This window comes from Euphorbia lathyris, chromosome 6, assembly GCF_963576675.1.
Source record: "Euphorbia lathyris chromosome 6, ddEupLath1.1, whole genome shotgun sequence".
Taxonomy (NCBI): domain Eukaryota; kingdom Viridiplantae; phylum Streptophyta; class Magnoliopsida; order Malpighiales; family Euphorbiaceae; genus Euphorbia; species Euphorbia lathyris.
Window position 1 is genome coordinate 57473639 of NC_088915.1, and position 22143 is coordinate 57495781.

Here is a 22143-nt window from a genome sequence, read left to right on the forward strand (position 1 = left end):
AGGGCATCCGCGTGAAATAAATGCAGCTAACCAACTTCTCAACCGTCAAAACTCATTAATCCACTACACTATACTCTTTGATTCCCTACATGTATATATACCTTACCCACCCTTCATACAATACAATTGTCCTAACCCTTCCTTTCTTCAATTTCATTATTCCGATTTCTACCCTTAGTTTTTAGGGCAGATTAGATGGAGGTTCTGCGGTGGTGGTCGGTGTGTTTAGTGGTGGTGGTGGTGGTGTTGCAGCATATCGGAGGAGGTTCAGGGCAACAGGTTCCATGTTACTTTATATTCGGAGATTCATTGGTGGATAATGGGAATAATAATCAACTTCAGTCTTTGGCTAGGGCTGATTATTTGCCTTATGGTATTGACTTTGGTGGTCCCACTGGTCGTTTTTCTAATGGTAAAACCACCGTTGATGTTATTGGTAAGTCTTTACTTAATCATATCCTAATTATAGGTAATTATATGCATGGATAAGGGGTTAACAGGTTATTATGACCATTAAACTTGGTTAATAATGCTTTATTTATTTCATTAAAAAAAATAACACGTTATTTATTCTATGTGCATTTAAAATTTGTATTTTTTATCGGTTTGAAATAATTTTTTTTATAGATTTGATGTAGCCACATAGAATATGTCATAATTTTATTTCAAACTATAAAATATATAATTTCAATGATAATTTTTTATTTGAATTATATTCACAACTAATTGATTTAATAAATTAAAAGCTTAAATTAATATTTAAGGTCCAATAATAGCTATTTTTTTTTAATTAATATGTGATGTGAATGGTTAGAAATTATAACAAAAGCTATCTTTGCGCATTAACTATAAGTTTAAGTTTTTGAATTCATTAATATTATTCTAAGTCTTTAAACTAGTGGTCGAGTTTCAAATTCTGATAATTTCATTTATTATGGAATTTTAACATTTGATAGGAAGAGATTGTGTTAAACACGTTTTAAACCCAAAGTGTTTAAGAGTCCGTTTGTTTTACCTACTGTTTGCTGCTGGAAAAAGCTGATTTTTCAAAAAGCAAAAATTCTTTACTTTTGTAAAAGGCTGCTTTTCGGGTGTAAAAGGCAAACATGAGATCACTAACCAAGGAGGTGTTTGGTAGATGCTTTTCGACCTCCTGTTTGCCTTTTCACTTTAAAAAGGAGAGTTTAATGTGTTTGGTTAGACACCTACTGTTTGCCTTTTGTAGCCGAAAAGTAGCTTTTTATAAAAGCAGGGAATCCCTGCTTTTTGGAACAACAGCTTTTTCAAACAGCAAACAGCAAACTGTAACAGGAAACAGCAAACAGCAACAGCAAACAGCAGGTAAAACAAACAGACCCCAAACACCTAATGCTGCTTTTCAGATGTAAAAGGCAAATAGAAGGTCACTAACCAAACACCTAAAACTCTCCCTTTTGAAGTGCAAAGGCAAAACGGAGCATAAAAATGAGCAACCAAACACCCCCTAACTATCAATTTAAGATTTTAGACAAATTGCCCTAAACCCTATATGGGGAACAATTTAAACCAAAAAATTAAACTTGTAATTAAAATCCAATGATATTTTTTATATTAATCTAAAAGTCAAAGTAGTTGTGTTTATTGTTTTTCTTACTGGAATATTATATATTATACTTGACACACGTATGCATGGTTTGTATTAAACAGCTCAGCAACTGGGTTTTACTGGTTTCATTCCTCCCTTTGCAACCGCAAGAGGTCGAACCGTACTCGGAGGAGTAAATTACGCATCTGCAGCTGCCGGAATCAGAGCGGAAACCGGCCGACAACTGGTAATTAACGTGCAATTAATTACTAATTAACCCCTTCTTATAATGAATAATCAAATTAATTATTGTTAATTTCATCAGGGAGATCGGATTGATTTCGCCGGGCAAGTAAGGAACTACCAAACCACAGTTGCTCAAATAGTAAACATACTAGGAAGTGAAGACGCAGCAGCAGATTATTTAAGCAAGTGCATCTATTCAATTGGATTAGGTAGTAATGATTATCTTAATAATTATTTTATGCCCCAATTCTACAACACCGGTCGTCAATACACAACGGAACAGTGGGCAAATATTCTCATCCAACAGTATACCGAACAACTAAGGGTAAATTAGTAATTTTATTTTTTAATTAATTAATCTCATGTGAAGGTAATTAATTTAATTAATTTGCAGAATTTGTATAATTACGGGGCAAGAAAGTTTGCTTTGATTGGATTGGGTCAAATCGGGTGTAGCCCAAGTGAATTGGCCCAAAATAGCCCAGACGGTCGAACCTGTGTGGCTAGAATTAACAATGCTAATCAGATTTTCAACAATAAACTCAAATCTCTTGTTAATCAATTCAATGGCAACACTCCTGATTCCAAATTCATCTACATCAATGCCTATGGAATCTTCGAAGATATGATCAACAATGCTGCAAGATACGGTATGTTCATGGCCCGATTGGGGTCCAATCGGGTTTGTTACGTAATTATCTTGTCCAAGCCCAATCTAACCCGATGTATGTAATTTCAGGTTTTACGGTAACAAATGCGGGATGTTGTGGAGTGGGGAGGAACAATGGTCAAATTACATGTCTACCCTTGCAAACTCCATGCCAAAATAGAAATCAACATGTGTTTTGGGATGCATTTCACCCATCGGAGGCAGCAAATGTGGTAATCGGAAGAAGATCTTATAGTGCTCAATCTGCATCGGATGCCTACCCATTTGATATCCGCCGTCTAGCTCAGATCACCCTTTAAAATATTATACATGAATAAATATATTTATTGTTAAATTAATATTAATTGTTGTGCCTTTTTTGTGTGCTTAAAAAGTCCACAAATTCCATAAGCATTGTTTAGTTTGATATGATTTGGGTATTAAGTTCAAATCATGTAGAGTGGGTCAAGATTTTGGCTTCTTTAAAGTGTACTTACACTTGTATTGATTAAGATTTGAACAAACCAATTCAATAAAAAAACCCACATATTTTATTTTAAGGGTATCTACGTTTAGTAGTTTCTTTTTGGTTTATTTTTTTAGTTTCTTTTATTATTATTATTTCCGACACCCTTTGCACGTAAGAGATTTATGAACTTGAAGAGTGTATAACATAAATTCATCTTATTATGTGTTGAAATTCCTTTTGGTAAAAGTACTTGAAATAATTTTGAACCCAACTAACAAAATAAATAAGATAACTTTTAATTGGACTAAGAGGCGGTGATAAAAAGACATGAGGGTTCCTGTGCACCTCAGATCGTTTGTAATTCTCATTGGAGTAGCTAAATGTTGATTATACTCTCTTTTTTCCGAGTAAAGGCGGGTTGACCGAACCAAAACAAACCAAAGGTTAAGACCCAAATAAATGTTGATATACTCTTATTTACCCCTATATTTTCATTTGTGGGGTGTGGATTGCATCCCAACATATAAAGCGTTGATACCTTATTTTTATGTTTGTCTTAACATATACAAAAATGATATCGTTTGACATGCATTGTGTTTAATCCGGTTCACAAGAACTGAATTTAATTTAAACCCCATCTATCATAGTATATCTACACATCCCAAGAAATGGTGGAAGCAAATTTTGACCATTTATTCTTAACTTAGAGAGTTATTGTTGTCGAAGGTAATCATGTATGTTTTTTTTTCTATCTTAAAGAGGTTACAAGAGCATCCTTCAAGGCTCCATAATCTATCAATTGTTTTGTTTTTATGCCTTATGATCTTCAAGTGGATGGTGTGAATCACAAAGAGTTGTTAGTTCCAACTCTTTAAATTTTATTATTTTCGTTCTTTAAGTATTTCTTTTTTCACTTTTTAATATATTTTATAAATTATTTTATTATTTCATTAAATATTTAATAAAAAAACAAAGTCGTATATTTTGTGCATTGTCCAAGATTTCATTAGTAAAATACACTATAACAAAAATATTATGAGAGTGTTTGTTTTCTCCTCTTGGGAAGTCCTCGTGTTGAACCCCAAAACTTTTTTCCAACGTGCATTTTTTTAATTAGTGCTGGTATGATCGCACCCATCATCCAATGCAAAAACTAAGCGCCCCATTTTCTTCCATTTTTCGCATCCTTCACGTGCATGCACAAGCCTCTCCTCCCCCGGGACACCAAACACGCCCCCCCTCGAAAACATGGTGAGAATGTTGTTTACTCTTTCAAACCTGAGATATATTAACGTTCAGTTAGAATTAGGTAAGAGATACTCATTGGTGTTTTGATACAAAACAGTTTGTTTGAAATAGCAGGAAAATGTTACTTTTTTTATACAATTCCATAGTTCCCTTTTTTATTCTTAACAAAATGAAAGTTAATGCTGACTGCTGTCAAATGATAATCAACATTACCATATTTGTAATTAGAATCAGAACCAAGAGAAAAGAACATATAAAAGGACTTGAGACTTTTCTTTCTTTTCTTCCCTGGTTATCTTTTAAATGTAGCTAAACTGGTTTTACATATCTTTCAATTTTTTCTTTTTAGGAAAAATTACAAAATTGGGTCAAATTGGAGGTCCATTTACATATTTAACCCATTTATTCAACCTACTACATATCTAGACTGATTTTGTGTGACTTTCCTATAATACCCTTAATATTTCCGCGCGTCTCGCCTCCTCCCGTCTGACTTCACAGATTCCATATTATGTGAAGGCTGCGAAGCTAATGTTTGGTTTACTTGATGAATTTAGTTCGCATATGCGAAGCCTGCGAAACTAAAGTTTGGTTTACTTGATGAATTTAGTTCCCATACGCGAAGACTGGATATGTTTTGAAACCAATTCGCGAAGTGGTATATAACAAAAAATGGCAAACAACAACGGATTCTAACATTAAAATCATAACATTATCAAAATTTACAACAAGATTGCCACAATAACAACATTAAAATCACAACAACAACATTTACAACAAGATTGCCACAATAAACTCCTAACAAAGCACTTCAAAGTGCACCTAACTAATCCGGTACCAATTTTGAAGCGGATGAGTAATCTTGGTGTTGAAGGAAAATAGACAAGCCTAGGCATAGCGGGATAATAAAATTTTATCTATTTTATCTATTTCCTTTTTCCAAGATCTGTTAACCGTTATTTCATATAAGGAGGGATAGAAGGAAATACCTTTTCTGAAGTTCTATCTACAGTTGCAAATGAAGTGCCCACAACTTCTTTTATCAAATCCGAGATCCACGAATGGTTTGTTCAACACAGAAAACAATAACCGATTAGTAATCAACCTTAATAATAAACAATCGCAATGATTGTCTCTAACGGAATCGATACGAGATCAAAGAGAGAGTTAGAAAGAATGTAAATTAGTCGAGACGGAGACGAAACGATTCCTCTTCCTCTTCTATTGTGTGTGTCGAAATTCTGGGGTTAGGGAGTCTATTTATAGACTTCTCTAAACCCTAATCCCAGTTGTGTTAGATAATTAAATAATCAGAATCTCGTTCAGAATATGATTGCTAATTAGATAATTAAATAAACACTTCATTATTATCTAAATAATAACTAATTATATCTAGATAATATTATTAATCAAATTAATAATCTAATTATTGTTAGGGATAATTAATTAGAGTTTCATTCCCATTAAAATCTCTAATTAACATTATCACATAATCCATTAATTTAATTTATAACTATAATCCAATTATAACTATTAATCAAATTAATTTATCCCTAATTACTATATAAATTTCGGCCCATGTGTAGTGTTTGGCTAATTACATTTTCGTCCTCTGGTTCCAAGTCCCATATGCGACCCATTAGGTCCTTTATTGCTACTAGCCGTATATATCCTTTGAAATTAAATCATCACGATTATTTCAATACATATATAACGGAATACCGTCGCGAGCTGTTACTAGCAGAACCTATGATATTCCCCCAGAGCAATTAAGATGTCAGGTTGATAACTGACGTTAACCTTTCTGCATTAGGTACAGTATAATACGATCATTCATCAACTATATCTTGTTGGTCAATTCCTTATAACCATGGAACGTGTCAAGGTTACATATAACGAAGAGTCTATTTTACTTGTACAGGTTGAATTCACTCTGAAAGATAAGTTAAATGAAATTTCTATTTCTACTCTTAACTCTATCACCTTGCAAGGATTTCAATTAATTCACCAAAAGCGGCCATTTGGATATATATCCCATTTATCAGGAGCGATGAATGCTTAATCTGACATTAACTATTCTGCAACCACTTTGTGTGATACCCAACCCTGCTCTTACACACCCCAGGCTCCCACCTGTAATGGATCGTGCTCGCACAGAATCTAAATATCACACTCTACGATCCAGAATCACTAATTAATGAATGTTTAAGTCTGAGGATTAGTTATACCTACTAATACCAATGAGATGAACAGTTGACACATTTAGATAAATTAATCAATACTGTTATCTCAAGTCGGGTCCCAATCCTAATGAACTCCTTCACCAGATCCATGTAACTGTCTAGATATCTCTATATCTAAAGCTTGTGAGATCAGCTTTCTGTCTCGATAGAAAACACTGTTACATGCAAGTCTCAACAGTGATATGCCAACTCCTATAACATATCACTTGACTTGGGTTGATTTTAAGTTTATTGATCTTGTTATAAAGTACAGTCTCACTTCATGCTTGTATGAACACTTTATAATTATTAAACAAACTTAGGATTACTTTCTTTATGAAAGATTTGTGCCTTATATATAGTTACATATTAATGCTATATATCTGATTAAACAAATGACTAAATAAACAATTTATTCATTAATATTTATATCCTAAAACAATTGTCTTTAGGACACTAAACTCCAACATTCTCCCACTTGGACTAAAGCCAATTGTTCTTGTAACTAATACCAGAAGAACCAAGATGTCTATCATGAGCTCTTTGTGGTAATGGCTTGGTCAAGGGATCTGCAACGTTGTCCTCAGTAGGCACCTTTTCTATTCTCACATCTCCCCTGGCTATAATCTCCCTAATGAGATGATATCGCTTGAGGTAATGCTTGGATGCATTATGAGACCGTGGTTCCTTTGCTTGTGCAATGGCTCCATTGTTATCACAGTACAAAGTAATGGGATTTACAATGTCGGGCACCACTCCTAGTTCTGTTATGAACTTCCTAATCTAAACTGCCTCCTTTGCCGCTTCTGCAGCTGCGATGTACTCTGATTCAGAGAAAGCAACGCTTCCTTGCTTGGAACTCTTCCAACTAACTGAACCTCCATTCAAGATAAACGGGTATCCTGATTGAGATCTGTAATCATTTTCATCAGTCAGATGGCTAGCATCTGAATATCCTTCAATTTTCAATTCTCTGTATCCATATACGAGGAACATATCTTTAGTCCTTCTAAGGTACTTAAGTATGTTCTTGACAGCAATCCAGTGATCAAATCCTAGATTCCCTTGATAGCGGCTCGTCATAATCATTGCGAACGCCACATCAGGTCTAGTGCAAAGCATGGCATACATGATCGAACCAACCGCACTAGAGTAAGGAATTACAGCCATGCGTTTCTTATCATCGTCCGTTTTAGGACATTGATCATTTGATAACTTGACACCATGGACTATTGGTAAGTTACCCCTTTTCAATTCATGCATGTCAAAACGCTTTAGGACTTTGTCAATATATGTAGACTGGGATAGTCCAAGCAGTCTTCTTGATCTATCCCTATAGATCTTAATCCCCAAGACGTAAGCTGCTTCTCCCAAGTCTTTCATGGAGAAATTACCAGATAACCAAACTTTTACCGTTTGCAACATTGCAACATCGTTTCCCATGAGTAGTATATCGTCGACATATAGTACTAAGAAAACGACTGAGCTCCCACTTATCTTCTTATAAACACAAGGCTCTTCAGAGTTTTGTTCAAAACCAAATTGTTTTATGGTTTCATCAAAATGTTTTTTCCAGCTTCTAGATGCTTGCTTGAGTCCATAAATGGACCTTTGAAGTTTGAAAACCTTAGTCGCATCCTTCGACGTGAAACCTTCAGGTTGCATCATGTATACATCCTCAAGCAGGTTTCCATTTAGGAAAGCTGTTTTCACATCCATTTGCCAAATTTCATAATCAGAATGAGCGGCAATTGCAAGCAATATTCTGATGGATTTGAACATGGCTACAGGAGAGAAAGTCTCGTCATAGTCAACTCCTTGCTTTTGATGATATCCTTTCGCTACCAACCTAGCTTTGTAGGTACTAACCTTTCCATCCATGTCTGTCTTCCTCTTGAAGATCCACCTGCACCTAATGGGTTTTATCCCTTCGGGTGGATCAACCAAAGTCCACACTTGGTTGGTATACATGGAGTCCATTTCAGAATTCATGGCCTCGAGCCATGCTTTAGATTCTAGACTAGCAAGAGCTTCTTCGTAGGTTTCAGGTTCGTCGTCTAACACGGGAACCAGTTCGTTATCTCCCACTAGAAAACCATATCTAACTGGGAGCTCACGAACTCTCTGAGACCTACGTGTGGGATATAACACTTGTGTTTGATCTAGTGAAACAGGTTCGGGTTCAACTTCCTCTTCCGTTGTCTCAGCATGTGTTTCATTTTGAACTTCCTCAAGTTCGACTATACTTCCATTCTGTGTTTCCTCTAGAAACTCTTTCTCCAGAAACACTGCATTCCTGGATACAATTACTTTCTGATCATCCGAATGATAAAAGTAATATCCTCTGGTTTCCTTAGGATATCCAATGAAGAAGCATTTATCAGATTTACAATCCAACTTATCTGACACTATTCTTTTAACATATGTTGAACATCCCCATATTCTCATGAAAGAGAAAACAGGCTTTTTTCCAATGAACAGTTCGAATGGAGTGGCACTGGCGGATTTGGTGGGTACTCGATTCAAGGTAAATAGAGCAGTTTCCAAGGCATAGCCCCAGAATGTCTTTGGAAGAGATGCGGTGCTCATCATGGATCGTACCATATCCAATAAGGTTCGATTTCTCCTCTCTGATACGCCATTGTGTTGTGGTGTATAAGGAGGTGTCCATTGTGAGCATATTCCATATTCATTTAGATAATTCATAAACTCTTCTGAAAGATATTCCCCACCTCGATCAGATCGAAGTATTTTAATAGTCTTTCCAGTTTGATTTTCAACTTCATTCTTAAAGCATTTGAACTTCTCAAAAGCTTCTGACTTGTGCTTCATCAAATAGATATAACCATATCTAGTATGATCATCTATGAAGCTAATGAAGTATCTGAATCATCCTCTTGCTTGGACTGACATAGGACCACATACATCTGAATGTATCAATCCTAGAGTGTCTGATACACGTTGACCTTTATTGCTAAAGGGTGTCTTTGTCATTTTACCTTTTAAACATGACTCACACGTTCCCATCGATTCACAATCAATCGAATCTATAAGCCCATCTTGATGTAGCTTAAGCATGCGTCTCTGGTTTATATGGCCTAAACGACAATGCCACAAGTAAGTTGAATTATCTAGCCTAAGTCTTTTGGTATCAATTGTGTAAGAAGAAATATAATCATTCAAAATATAAATCCCATTTAACGATATTCCTGAAAAATAGAAAATGTTGTTTCTATAAAATTCGCAATTATTGTTCTTAATTGAAATACAAAAACCATCATTAACTAGACAACTAATAGAAATAATGTTACGAGACATCTCTGGAACATACAAACAGTTCCTTAATTCTATTACAAGTCTTGATGGTAAACGCAAAACATAATTTCAAATTGCGAGTGCGGCAACCTTTGCTCCATTTCCAACTCGCAGATTTATGTCTCCTTTCTTCAAGTCCTTAGTCCGTTTTAGTTCCTGCATATTCGTACGAATATGAGATCCACATCCGGTATCCAATACCCAAGATTCAGTCTGTGAAATTGAATTAATTTCAATATAGAACATACCAGAAGTTGAAGCACCATTCTTTCCCTTCTTGAGAGAAGCTAGGTACTCCTTGCAGTTCCTCCTCCAATGCCCGTCTTTACCACAGAAGTGGCATTCCCCTTTGGGCTTCTTAACTTGCTTCCTTTTGGCTTGGGCTGACTTGGCTCCCTTGTTCTTCTTGGGATATTTAGGATTGGGAAAATTCCCTTTCCTCTTCTTTGACCCCTCGATGAAAAGTGCAAAAATTCCCTTATCTTTCTTCATATTGGGCTCAACAGTCTTGAGCATATTGGCGAGCTCTTCAAGAGAGGTCTATAAGTCATTCATCTGATAGTTCATCACGAACTGAGAATAACTTTCTGGGAGGGATGCGAGAAGTAAGTCGACACTTAGTTCATGATCCATCACAAAGCCAATACTAGAAAGTTTGGTAATGTAGCCAATCAGTTTGACACAATGTGTCATAATAGATGTACCCTCTTGCATCCTGCAACGAAACAACAGTTTTGATATCTCAAAACGTTCACAACGAGTCTGTTTCCCGAACAGCTCTTTCAAGTGCATGACTATAGAATAGGCATCCATCTCCTCATGTTGCCTTTGCAATTCTGGTGTCATCGATGCAAGTATGATGCATCCTACATGCTCATCATCAGATCGATGCTTCTGATAAACATCTATCTCTTCAATGGGTGCATCATCAGCTGGAGCCTCGGGTATCGACGTATCCAATACATACCCAATCTTTTCGAACTTCAAAACGATGTTGAGGTTACGAAACCAGTCGGCAAAGTTTGAACCATTTAGTTTGTTATCGGTAAGGATATTTCTTAAATCGGGTTTCGACATGATTGTTTAGAGTAAGATTTTGATTTATAACCTGAGAGTGAGAAAAGGTGACGAATGTTATTCATTTGTTTAATTCTTATACAATTTAAGTAGTAGGACTTTATTGATTTTAAATTGCTCCCACTATTTTACCAAATTAATAACCCTCCATATTAATTCGAAGAATCTAATATAAATTCCTTAGTGAGCTAGGATCCTATCTTGTGAAGCTTACCTTGAATGACTCAAACAAGTTCACTCCCTTTAATAGGTAGATTCATGTAATCAATCACATCAACCATGTGATTCCTAGGTTTGTTGGGTTACTAACCACATTAGTAACTAATGCTTTTGACATTAATCCCAACCATTTTGCCCAACGGCTTTAAATAATCTAGAAGACTCATCTAACTACTCTCAGCCATTTTAAGTCATTGACCTCATTTATTCATGAAAACACTTTTCGATAATTCAGGTGTTACTGTTAGGCATGAAATTGACTACATTTTAACGTATTAATTATAATGAATTAAGGGTGTTTGTTGTGTTTTATTGCAATAAGGAAGGTCTTATGGGTGTTTTTATGCAAAGTTTAAGCCGAACAGACTGGAAGCAGCCTGTTCGCACATACCAATAGGGGATTGAGCCATTCTTTGATCCAGCGGTCAAATGCCGAAACTTCTGATGATGGACAGCGACTAGACGGGACATAGGTACGACAGTAGCTGCAGATAGAGAGGCGGATAAATGCAGGCGTAAAGCAACATGATGAAAGGAAAGCTCGACCCTTGAGTGTTCAAGGGTCAAAATGATCTTCACTACTTTTAGCAATTTTAGATTTCTGAACAATTGACTTTGTTTTGTAATATATTTTGATCGGATACTTTTCTGGTACCGTTTTGACCCTAGCTTTTCCTTTAAATAGAGGTAGTAAGGAAAGATAGGGCATCAGATCTTTTGGGAAAGAAAAGCATAGACTTTAACTGAAAGAAAGAAAGCTCCATAGATGGAGTTTCAGAGCTTTGAACTAGCTGATTGCTCACTCGCCAGTATGAGTGAGTAATCCTTTCGAATAGGCGCGGCCAGTCGGGGCCGGTAATGTAAGCTTTCTAAATCTATCAATGAATGAATGGTGTTTATGTATGAAGTGTTTGATGAGGTTTTATATTTCAGTGCTTATGCATTTATGCCTGTGTTAGATGAATGTTAGGACACTGCTTTCATCTTCACCGAACTCTCAATCAAACATCTAACCCCGAAGCAGAAATGTTAGGTGGTTTTATCAAGGGTTTTCTCATTTGAAATGCTGCTTCAATCTTAATGCAAGAAAGAACAAACCTTTAGGACGCTATTGGTTTTAGTAAGTCTTAGAATCTTAAGAACACACGAGAGTTGACTTAAGTGAGAGTTAAAGTAGAAACCTTGACTTCAGTTGCACCATTTATGAAGGAAAATAGACAAGCCTAGGCGCAGCGGAATTATAAAATTTTATCTATTTTATCTATTTCCCTTTTCCAAGACCTGTTAATTGTTATTTCATATAAAGAGGGATAGAACGAAATACCTTTATGACGATCTATCTACCGTTGCAAAAGAAGTGCCCACAACTTCAAAAGAATAAAATCTATCAACGAATCTACCCCCTACCCGAACATACCTTCCAGACCTCCGAATGAAAATCCCAATGGTGAAAACAAGGAAGAATATGTCTAGAATCTCCTGTCCAAAAATCGTGACGATCCGACGGTTCAATCTCCGGGAATCCACGAAAATGTGAACTGACCTGATGTAGGAGGAGCAAAACGAATTTCTCCTTTTGTTTGTCTTTTCTTCTTTGATGAGAACAACAAAACAAACAACACGGAAAAGAACTAATCAGTAATCAACCTTAATAATAGCAATCGCAATGATTGCCTCTAACAGAAATCGATACGAGATCAAAGAGAGAGTAAGAAAGATTGTAATTAGCCGAGATGGTTTCGGAACAGTTCCTCTTGCCTCCTTATTGTGTTGGGCGAAATATGTAGGCTAGGGAGTCTATTTATAGACTTCTCAAAACCCTAATCCTAGTTGTGTTAGGTAATTAATTAATTAGAATCTTATTCGGAATAGGATTACTAATTAGATAATTAAATAAACACTTTACTATTATCTAAATAATAACTAATTATATCTAGATAATTATTATTAATCAAATTAATAATTAATTAATGTTAGAGATAATTAATTAGAGTTTCAATCACGTAAAAACTTCTAATTAATATTATCAGATAATCCTTTAATTTAATTCATAACCATAATCAAATTATAATTATTAATCAAATTAATTTATCCCTAATTAATCTACAAATTTCGGCCCATATATATAATGTCTCACTAATTACATTTTCGTCCTCCGATTCCAAGTCCCATATGCGACCCATTAGGTTCTTTATTGCCACTAGCCGTATATATCCTTTGAAATTAGTCATCACGATTAATTCCAACATATATATAACGGAATACCGTCGCGAGCTGTTACTAGCAGAACCTATGATATTCCCTCAGAGCAATTAAGAAGTCAGGTTGATAACCGACGTTAACCTTTCTGTATTAGGTACAGTATAATACGATCCTTCATCAACTATATCCTGTCGGTCAATTGCTTATAACCATGGAACGTGTCAAGGTTACATATAACGAAGAGTCCGGTTTTACTTGTACATGTTGAATTCACTCTGAAAGATAAGTTAAGTGAAATGTTCATTTCTACTCTTTAACTCTATCACCTTGTAAGGATTTCAGTCAATTCACCACAAGCGGCCATTTGGATATATCTCCCACTTATCAGGAGTGACGACTGCTCAATCTGACATTAACTATTCTGCAATTACTTTGTGTGATACCCAACCCTGCTCTCACACACCCCAGGCTCTCACCTTTTGGATCGTGCTCGCACAGAATCAAAGTATCAGACTCCATAATCCAGAATCACTAATTAACGAATGTCTGAGTCCGAGGATTAGTTATACCTACTAATACCAATGAGATGAACAGTTAACACATTAGATAAATCAATCCATTCTGTTATCTCAAGTCGGATCCCAATCCTAATGAACTCCTTCACCGGATCCATGTAACTGTCTAGATATCTGAATATCTAAAGCTTGTGAGATCAGCTTTTTGTCTCGATAGAAAACATTGTTACATGCAAGTCTCAATAGTAATATGCCAACCCCTATAACATATTACTTGACTTGGGTTTACTTTAAGTCTATTGGCCTATTATAAAGTACAGTCTCACTTCATGCTTGTATGAACACTTTATAACTACTCAAATAAACTTAGGGTTACTTTCTTTATGAAAGATTTGTGCCTTTATATATAGTTACATTTTAATGCTATATATCTGATTAAACAAATGATCAAATAAACAATTTATTCATTAATATTAATATCCTAAAACAACTGTCTTTAGGACACTAAACTCCAATAATTTATGACTTATTAGGTTGTTTAGAAGCTTACGGTAACCTGTTCCGCTGTGCTTAGCCTGTTCCACCCGTTTATCATTATCAAGTAGTCATTTTTATACGTGAAATCATTTGTGTAATCACAAGTATTCACATTTCTCAACATCTATTAATATAAAAGAGTCACACATCACGAACACCCTGTTCTGCAACGTATTTCTTGTAAACTTTGGTCCTCAATCCCTGTGGATATGATACTTGACTTATCACTTTATTACTTGTATCTAGTGCACTTGCTAGAGTCCATTTAGGAGACAACAAGTTTTTGGCTCTGTTGCCGGGGATTGAAAGCAACAAATTTTATACAAAATTTTCTGTGAAACAAGGTGTTTTTAATCTGTTTGCTAAATAGTGCAGCCAGAAGGAGTTCTTTAACTGTTTATACGCAGAGCTGGACCTCCTGTTTTTCCTATCGATCTCGAGTTAGAGAGAACGTGTAGACGAAACCGAGCGGGAGCTCGACGTGCAAGACAGAGAGAGCGACAAAGAGAAAGAAGGATGGCTGGAAGGGTACCACCCGAACAACCAGTTCAACCAAATCAAGAGGAAGAAGGAGAGAATAACAATCCTCATGTTATGAGAATCAGAGACTATTCGAGGCCAACCACGGAAGGACATTCGTCGTGCATTGTGTTGCCCAACGAGGGAAACAACATGTTTGAGGTGAAAGCATCGATGATACAAATGTTGCAGGCACTAGTACAGTTCAATGGATACCAGTCGGAAGATCCAAATGGCCACATCCAGGAGTTCATAACACTATGCAACACATTCAGATCAAACCGAGGGGTTTCTGACAATGTGATCAGGCTAAAGCCGTTTCCCTTTTCTCTAAAAGATAAAGCAAAGAACTGGTTGAGAAACTTGCAACCAGGAACGATCACCACTTGGGAAGAAATGGCCATCGCATTTCTGATGAAATATTTTCCACCGAGATAGGCCATTAAACTCAGAAACAAGGTATCCCATTTCGTGCAAGAAGAGGATGAATCCTTAGCCGAGGCATGGGAAAGATACAAGGAACTACTAAGAAGGGTACCCAATCATGGCATCCCCATGTGGATGCAAGTGCAGAATTTTTACAATGGAGTCACCAACATTTATAAAATCCAGATCGAATCCATTGCGGAAACCCTGGAGATCTTGAACCACAAGCCTTGTATGACCTTATTGAGAGAGTAGTAAGCATGAGTTATAACTGGCACTCCGCCAGGAGTGAAGGAAAAAGAACGGGAAATGAAGATGTTGTGTCAAAATTAACCAGCCAGGTGGAACAGATTGCCAGACAGCTCGACAAGATAAATGTGTCGTCAATTCACAACGAACCTCCGTTCAATGACATATGTGATTTTTGTGGAGGGCGTCATTTCAACATCAACTGCCCTGGAGTTAAACTAGAGAAAGGTGAGCAAGGAGAATGTGATTATGCCGGGTATAATCAAAGAAATCCACCAAATCCATACTCAAACACCTACAACCCAGCAATAAGAAATCATCCAAATTTCGGATGGACAGGCCAGCCTAATCAGCAGGAACAACCAAGATATCAACAACAGCAAGGAGGACACTACCAGAGGCAACCTCAGCAGCATTATAAACAACATGTTCCACCCAAGGAAGACGTAGAGCCAGACATGAAGACAATGATGATACAGTTCATGAAGCAGACACAAGCGTCAATTAAAAATCTGAAAACATAGGTCCATCAACTAACTGCATCTACGTCAAAAGGAAAGGGAATAATGCCAAGCAACACAGAGCCAAACCCCAAGGGCGATGTCATGACCATCACTCTGAGATCTGGTAAGCAAACACAACGAACTGTATCTACTGATGAAAATGCTGAGTGTGCAGGAACATCCAAAAATGCTGAAGGAGAGCAGGAACAAACTGTTCCTAGTCAAGAAGAAACCGTCGGGATAAAATCCACCAGTGATCAAGATCAGGAGGAACGAGGAAAGATGTACAAACCACCTCCACCCTATGTTCTACATGTACCTTATCCAACGAGGTTAATTAACAAGAAGATGGAAGAACAAAATTCTAAGGTGCTCGACACCTTGAGGAAGTTGCATATCAACATTCCCTTTATGGAAGCACTTGCCCAGATGCCGACGTATGCAAAATTCCTGAAAGACATCTTGTCAAACAAGAAAAAGCTGGAAAACATCTCAATGATCCAACTGAACAGGGATTGTTCTTCAATACTCCAGAATAAGCAGCAGCTTCCGAAAAAGCTAAAAGATCCAGTGAGTTTTTCTATTCCCTGTTCGATTGGCAAGTTAAATATTGAAAATGCACTATGTGACCTAGGATCTAGCATAAACCTTATGCCATATTCTGTGTATGCTAAGCTAGGATTAGGGGAACCACAACCAACCAGAATGTCTATTCAGTTGGCCGATCGATCAGTATGTTACCCTAGGGGAGTTGTGGAAGATGTGTTGGTCAAAGTAGGAAAATTCATATTACCTATTGATTTTATCATAATGGACATAGATGAGGACCTGCATGTTCCTATTATCCTAGGTAGACCGTTTTTAGCAACGGGTAAAACATTGATCGATGTGGGAGAGGGACAACTATTTTTGAGAATTAATGGAGAAGAAATCATTTTCAAAATGAATGAGGCGATGCGACGAGCTAACACTATGGATGACACATGCTGTTTCTTAGATGATTTTCAAAGTCTTTCTACTTTGCAGGAACAGGAGCAGGACACTCTGGAGACTCTCTTGGGAGAAGAGGTGAACTTATGTGAAGGAACAGGCTGTTCCATTGAAACCAACTTGCCTACACTTCCTCCAGATCCTACTATTCCCACTAATCAAGAACCACCTAAAATACCCACTGTGCCATTGTCTAGACCCGAACTAAAACCTTTACCCTCACATTTCGAGTATGCTTTCCTGGAACCACCCAGCGGGAGCCCAGTGATTATATCTTCAAAGTTAACTCCTGATCAGAAAGCTCAACTTATGGAGGTATTACGAAGAAACAAGGATGCAATCGCATGGAAAATTGATGATATCAAAGGAATTAGTCCTACAGTCTATGTTCACAGAATTTTGATGGAGAAGGATCACAAGCCATCTATCCAGCCACAATGCAGATTGAACCCCCACATGAAGGAGGTAGTGCGAAAAGAGGTGATCAAGCTACTGGATGCTGGAATTATTTACCTAATCTCCGATAGCGTGTGGACAAGCCCTGTTCATGTTGTACCAAAGAAGGGAGGAACCACAGTGGTGCTCAATAAGAAAGACGAGTTGGTGCCCACGAGAACCATAACAGGATGGCGAGTTTGTGTGGATTATCGGAAGCTCAACAAAGGATCACTTCCCTTTTCCCTTCATTGATCAGATGTTAGAACGATTAGCAGGGTATGCGTTTTATTGCTTCCTTGACGGATACTCGGGGTACAACCAGATTGCAATCCACAGTGAAGATCAAGAGAAGACAACTTTCACATGTCCGTATGGGACATATGCCTATAGGCGTTTGTCGTTCGGATTGTGCAATGCTCCAGCCACATTTCAAAGATGCATAATGTCTATATTTCATGATATGGTGGAACGCACTGTAGAAATCTTCATGGACGACTTCTCTGTTTATGGAAACTCTTTTGGGAACTATCTGAACAACCTAGAGGTTGTGCTCGTGCGATGTAAGGAGACCCACCTAGTCTTGAATTGGGAAAAATGTCATTTCATGGTTACTGGTGGAATCGTTCTTGGGCATAAGATTTTGGAAAAAGGGAATGGAAGTAGATAAAGCTAAGGTAGAAGTAATAGAGAAACTGGCTGTTCCAACTAATGTGAAGGATGTGAGAAGTTTCCTTGGACACGCCGGGTTCTACAAAAGATTTATCAAGGATTTTTCAAAGGTCGCGTTACCTTTGTCAGCTTTGCTACACAAAGACGCAGAATTCTCATTCGACACAAGCTGTCTTAAAGCTTTTGAATTATTGAAAGGCAAGCTGATCAACTCGCTCATACTGGCAGGTCCCAATTGGGAACAGCCATTTGAGATGATATGTGATGCTAGCGATACATGTGTGGAAGCTGTTCTTAGGCAGAGGATTGAGAAGAAGTTCAGGCCTATATATTATGCAAGCAAAACGTTGACCGAGACCCAACAGAATTATAGCACGACCGAGAAGGAGCTCCTTGCAGTAGTGTATGCTTTCGAAAAATTTCGCCCCTACTTGGTTTTGTCAAAATTCATTGTTCACACAGACCACGCTGCACTACGCTACTTGTTCGCAAAGAAGGATGCAAATCCAAGATTGATACGGTTGTTACTATTGCTTCAAGAATTTGAGCTCGAAATTAAGTATAAGAAGGGAACGAAAAATGTAGCAACTGATCACTTGTCAAGAATTTCTCACCCAAGCAACCAGGAACAGCAAGAGATTTTGGAAAATTTTCCTGATGAGCGTTTGTATACCATATAGCCTGCTCTATGGTTTGCCGACATCGCCAATTATCTAGCCAGTTCTCTTAAACCTCATAGCCCGTCCACTAACCAAAGGAGAAAGTTCTATGCAGAAATTAAATATTATTTTTGGGAAGAACCCTATCTTTTTAGGTTGTGCGCCGATCAAATTATTCGCAGATGCATATCTCACGAGGAAGGACAAGCCGTTTTGAGCCATTGTCATGACAGAGAAGCGGGAGGACATCATAGTGCCATCAGGACTGCAGCCAAAGTACTCCAATCAGGTTTTTTCTGGCCATCACTTTTTAAAGATGCCAATTCGTTTGTGCGCACTTGCAATGAGTGCCAACGAACATGTAATATTTCAGCTAGGAATGCCATGCCCCTCAATAACATAGTTGTTTGTGAAATTTTTGATATTTGGGGAATTGATTTCATGGGACCATGTTGGGGTTTAGTGTCCTATAGAAAATTGTTCTAGGATATAAACTTAATGTAAATGAAGTGTTCTTTACATCATTTGTTTTAAATAGATATGGTTCATAAACTATATAAAGGCAACCTCTTTTAAGAACTAAATAAGTCTAATAAAAGGAAATCCCTAAGTTTGTTTAAAGTGATTATAAAGTGTTCATACAAGTATGAAGTGAGACGAAACTTTATAATAAACTAATAAACTTAAAACCACCCCAAGTCAAGTAATATGTTTAGAAATAGGATTGACATATCACTGTTGAGACTTGCATGTGACAATGTCTTCTGTCGAGATAGAGAGCTGATCTCACAAGCTTCAGATATGCAGATATCTGGACAGTTACATGGATCAAATGAAAGGGAGTTCATTAGGATTGGGGACCCGACTTGAGATGATAGGATGGGTAGATTTATCCTTGTCACCTGTTCATCTCATTGGTATTAATAGGTATAAGTAATCCTCAGACTCAAAAGAATGTTAATTAGTGATTCTGGATTATGGAATGTGATGCTTTGATCCTGTTGTAACACGATCCATAACAGAGATGACTATGGGGTGTGAACGGCAGACATTGGGAATCACATAAAGTAATTACAGGATAGTTATACATTGGATTGAGCATTTGTCACTCCCGATAAATGGGAGATACGTCCAAGGATCGCTTATGGAAGACTTGACTCTAAATCCTTGCAAGGTGATAGCTTAAGACTTGAAATGCAGATTTCACTTAACCTATCTAATTGGAGTTAACTCGGCATGTACAAGTAAAACGAACGTCTCGCTATATATGACTTGACATTATCCATAGTCATAAGATTCAGTTCAAGGATGTAGTTGATAAAGGATCGAATTATACTGTAACTAATACAGAAAGGTCAACGACAGAATCAACCTGTCTTCTTATAGCTCTGGGGGAATGTTTCGGATTTGCTAATCACATTTCGCGTACTCATTCCGTTATGCAAAGATTAAATGTAATTCTGAGAAAATTAATTTTAATGGTTGCATACGGCTAGAAGCAATAAGAATCTAATGGGTCACACATAAGACTTGGAGCCCAAAAGAGAAACAGATGTTAATTAATTGATAGAAGCCCAACTGAGTCCACTAAGGCCCAGTAAATAGGGGGGCGATTTTATGTATAGTAAATACATAAATAATTAATTTGATTTTTAACAATTCTAATTAGATTATGATTGTGAATTAAATTAATTAAAGGATAAATAAGTTAGAAGGTTTAATGAGATTAAATTGCTCCTATTATTATCCTAAAAGATTATTATTATTATCTTTATATTTAGATATATAATTATAGATAATAAATAAGAATTATATTCCGAATTAAATTCTTATTCAGTAACCTAATTCTATCTAACTAGGGTTTAGATACAAGAGAGTATATATACCCCCCTTATAGGTAAATTTCGACTAAGCTATAGTCTACCGAAGAGAAGAATTTTCGACCCCCTTGTTGAGGATGAGATCATTCACCGCTTCCTTCCGTTTCAATTGATTATTAATCTCTTTCTCTATTCCTTAATCTTGTGTTGATTAATTAAAGGCAATCTATTCTTGATTGCTTTCATACGGTTGAATTCTAACTTGGTTTTGAATTGTGTTTTTGTCTTGTGCTCGGGAACTCGAAGTAAGAGTTGTGGGCACTTCGATTGCAACGGTAGATAGAACATCAAAAAGTATTTCCTTCTATCCCTCTTTATATGAAATAACGATTAACGGATCTTGTGTTAATGGAAAAAGGTTAAAATTTTTATATTTCCGCTGCCAAACGTTTGCCTATTTTCCTTCAGACCATTCCCTACATCTTTTGGGCATAAATATATCTTAGTGGCTATCGACTATGTAAGCAAGTGGGTTGAAGCAATGGCTAGTCCCACCAATGACGCTCGTGTGATTGTCAAATTCCTGAAAAGGCTGTTTGCCCGATTCGGGGTCCCACGAGCGATCATTAGTGATCAAGGAACCCATTTTTGCAACGCCAAATTTGAGAAACTGATGGGAAAGCTTGGAGTCTCTCATAGAATTGCCACCCCTTACCATCCACAAACAAGTGGACAGGTTGAGATCTCAAATCGAGAAATCAAAAAAATTTTAGAGAAAATTGTTGGCAATTCTAGGAGAGACTGGGCAAACAAGCTTGACGATGCTCTTTGGGCGTATAGGACGGCTTATAAGACACCAATTGGAATGTCCCCATTTAGATTATTGTACGGAAAGTCCTGTCATTTGCCGGTTGAAATGGAACATAGGGCCTTTTGGGCATTAACCTTCTTAAATTTTGAGCAATAGGCTGTGGGAGACCAGAGAAGACTGCAACTTTGTGATATGGAAGAGTTCAGGCTGTTTTCGTATGAAAACGCTGTAAATTACAAGGACAAGACTACGATATGGCACGATAGAAAAATCCAGACAAAGACGTTTCACGAAGGACAGAGAGTTCTCTTGTACAATTCGAGACTCAGGTTGTTTCCTGGAAAGCTGAAATCAAGATGGTCGGGGCCGTATCTGGTACACAAGGTGTTTGGTCATGGAGCAGTCGAAATTATCAAGGAGGGTCAGGAACCTTTTAAAGTGAACGGGCAAAGATTGAAACCCTATCTAGAGAATGATCACACAAGGAAGATCGACACAGTCCACTTCCAAGATCCCCCAAGCCAATAGAAGCACAAACAGGGTGTTCGCTACAAACACCAATTGTAGCACAAGTAACATTGCATTTTAAATAGTTTACATTTCCAGTTTTGTCAAATAATATTTAGAGTAGTTAAGATCAATTTCATGTCATATGATGGTCCGTGATTTCGATAATTCCTGTGCAAGCAAAGACGTAAAACTTTTACCCTTCCATATGGGCCAAATTTTACATTTTTACTTGTTCTAACTAGGAAAATGAAATAAATTTTTATTAAGAGTTATCCTTGGGAAAAGG

The 22143-nt window shown here is 37.0% G+C and overlaps 1 protein-coding gene and 1 non-coding gene across 3 annotated transcripts; one reads left to right on the forward strand and one right to left on the reverse strand.

Annotated features, from left to right (window-relative positions):
• Window positions 1-121: 121 nt before the first annotated feature.
• LOC136232874 (GDSL esterase/lipase At1g29670-like) lies at window positions 122-3019 on the forward strand. Of its 2 annotated transcripts, none has more exons than XM_066022328.1 (5): window positions 122-436; window positions 1687-1811; window positions 1890-2135; window positions 2205-2460; window positions 2550-3019. In XM_066022328.1, exons 1-5 carry the CDS (start codon window positions 196-198, stop codon window positions 2777-2779), a joined length of 1098 nt encoding a protein of 365 aa, XP_065878400.1. In that variant the 5' UTR covers window positions 122-195; the 3' UTR covers window positions 2780-3019. The 2 variants fall into 2 exon arrangements, with proteins under 2 accessions (XP_065878400.1, XP_065878401.1); XM_066022329.1 differs by lacking the exon at window positions 122-436 and adding an exon at window positions 957-1341.
• Window positions 3020-15226: 12207 nt separating this feature from the next.
• LOC136234373 (small nucleolar RNA R71) lies at window positions 15227-15333 on the reverse strand. Its single transcript, XR_010691259.1, has one exon. It is a non-coding gene; the product is annotated as a small nucleolar RNA R71 (small nucleolar RNA).
• Between the last annotated feature and the right edge of the window lie 6810 nt (window positions 15334-22143).

Bases quoted from the DNA above. Each gene is read 5' to 3' on its own strand.
- LOC136232874 (XM_066022328.1), top strand. From the start codon at position 196: ATGGAGGTTCTGCGGTGGTGGTCGGTGTGTTTAGTGGTGGTGGTGGTG. The intron at 437-1,686 runs GTAAGTCTTTAC...TGTATTAAACAG, and splicing joins AACCACCGTTGATGTTATTG to CTCAGCAACTGGGTTTTACT. The intron at 2,461-2,549 runs GTATGTTCATGG...ATGTAATTTCAG, and splicing joins CAACAATGCTGCAAGATACG to GTTTTACGGTAACAAATGCG.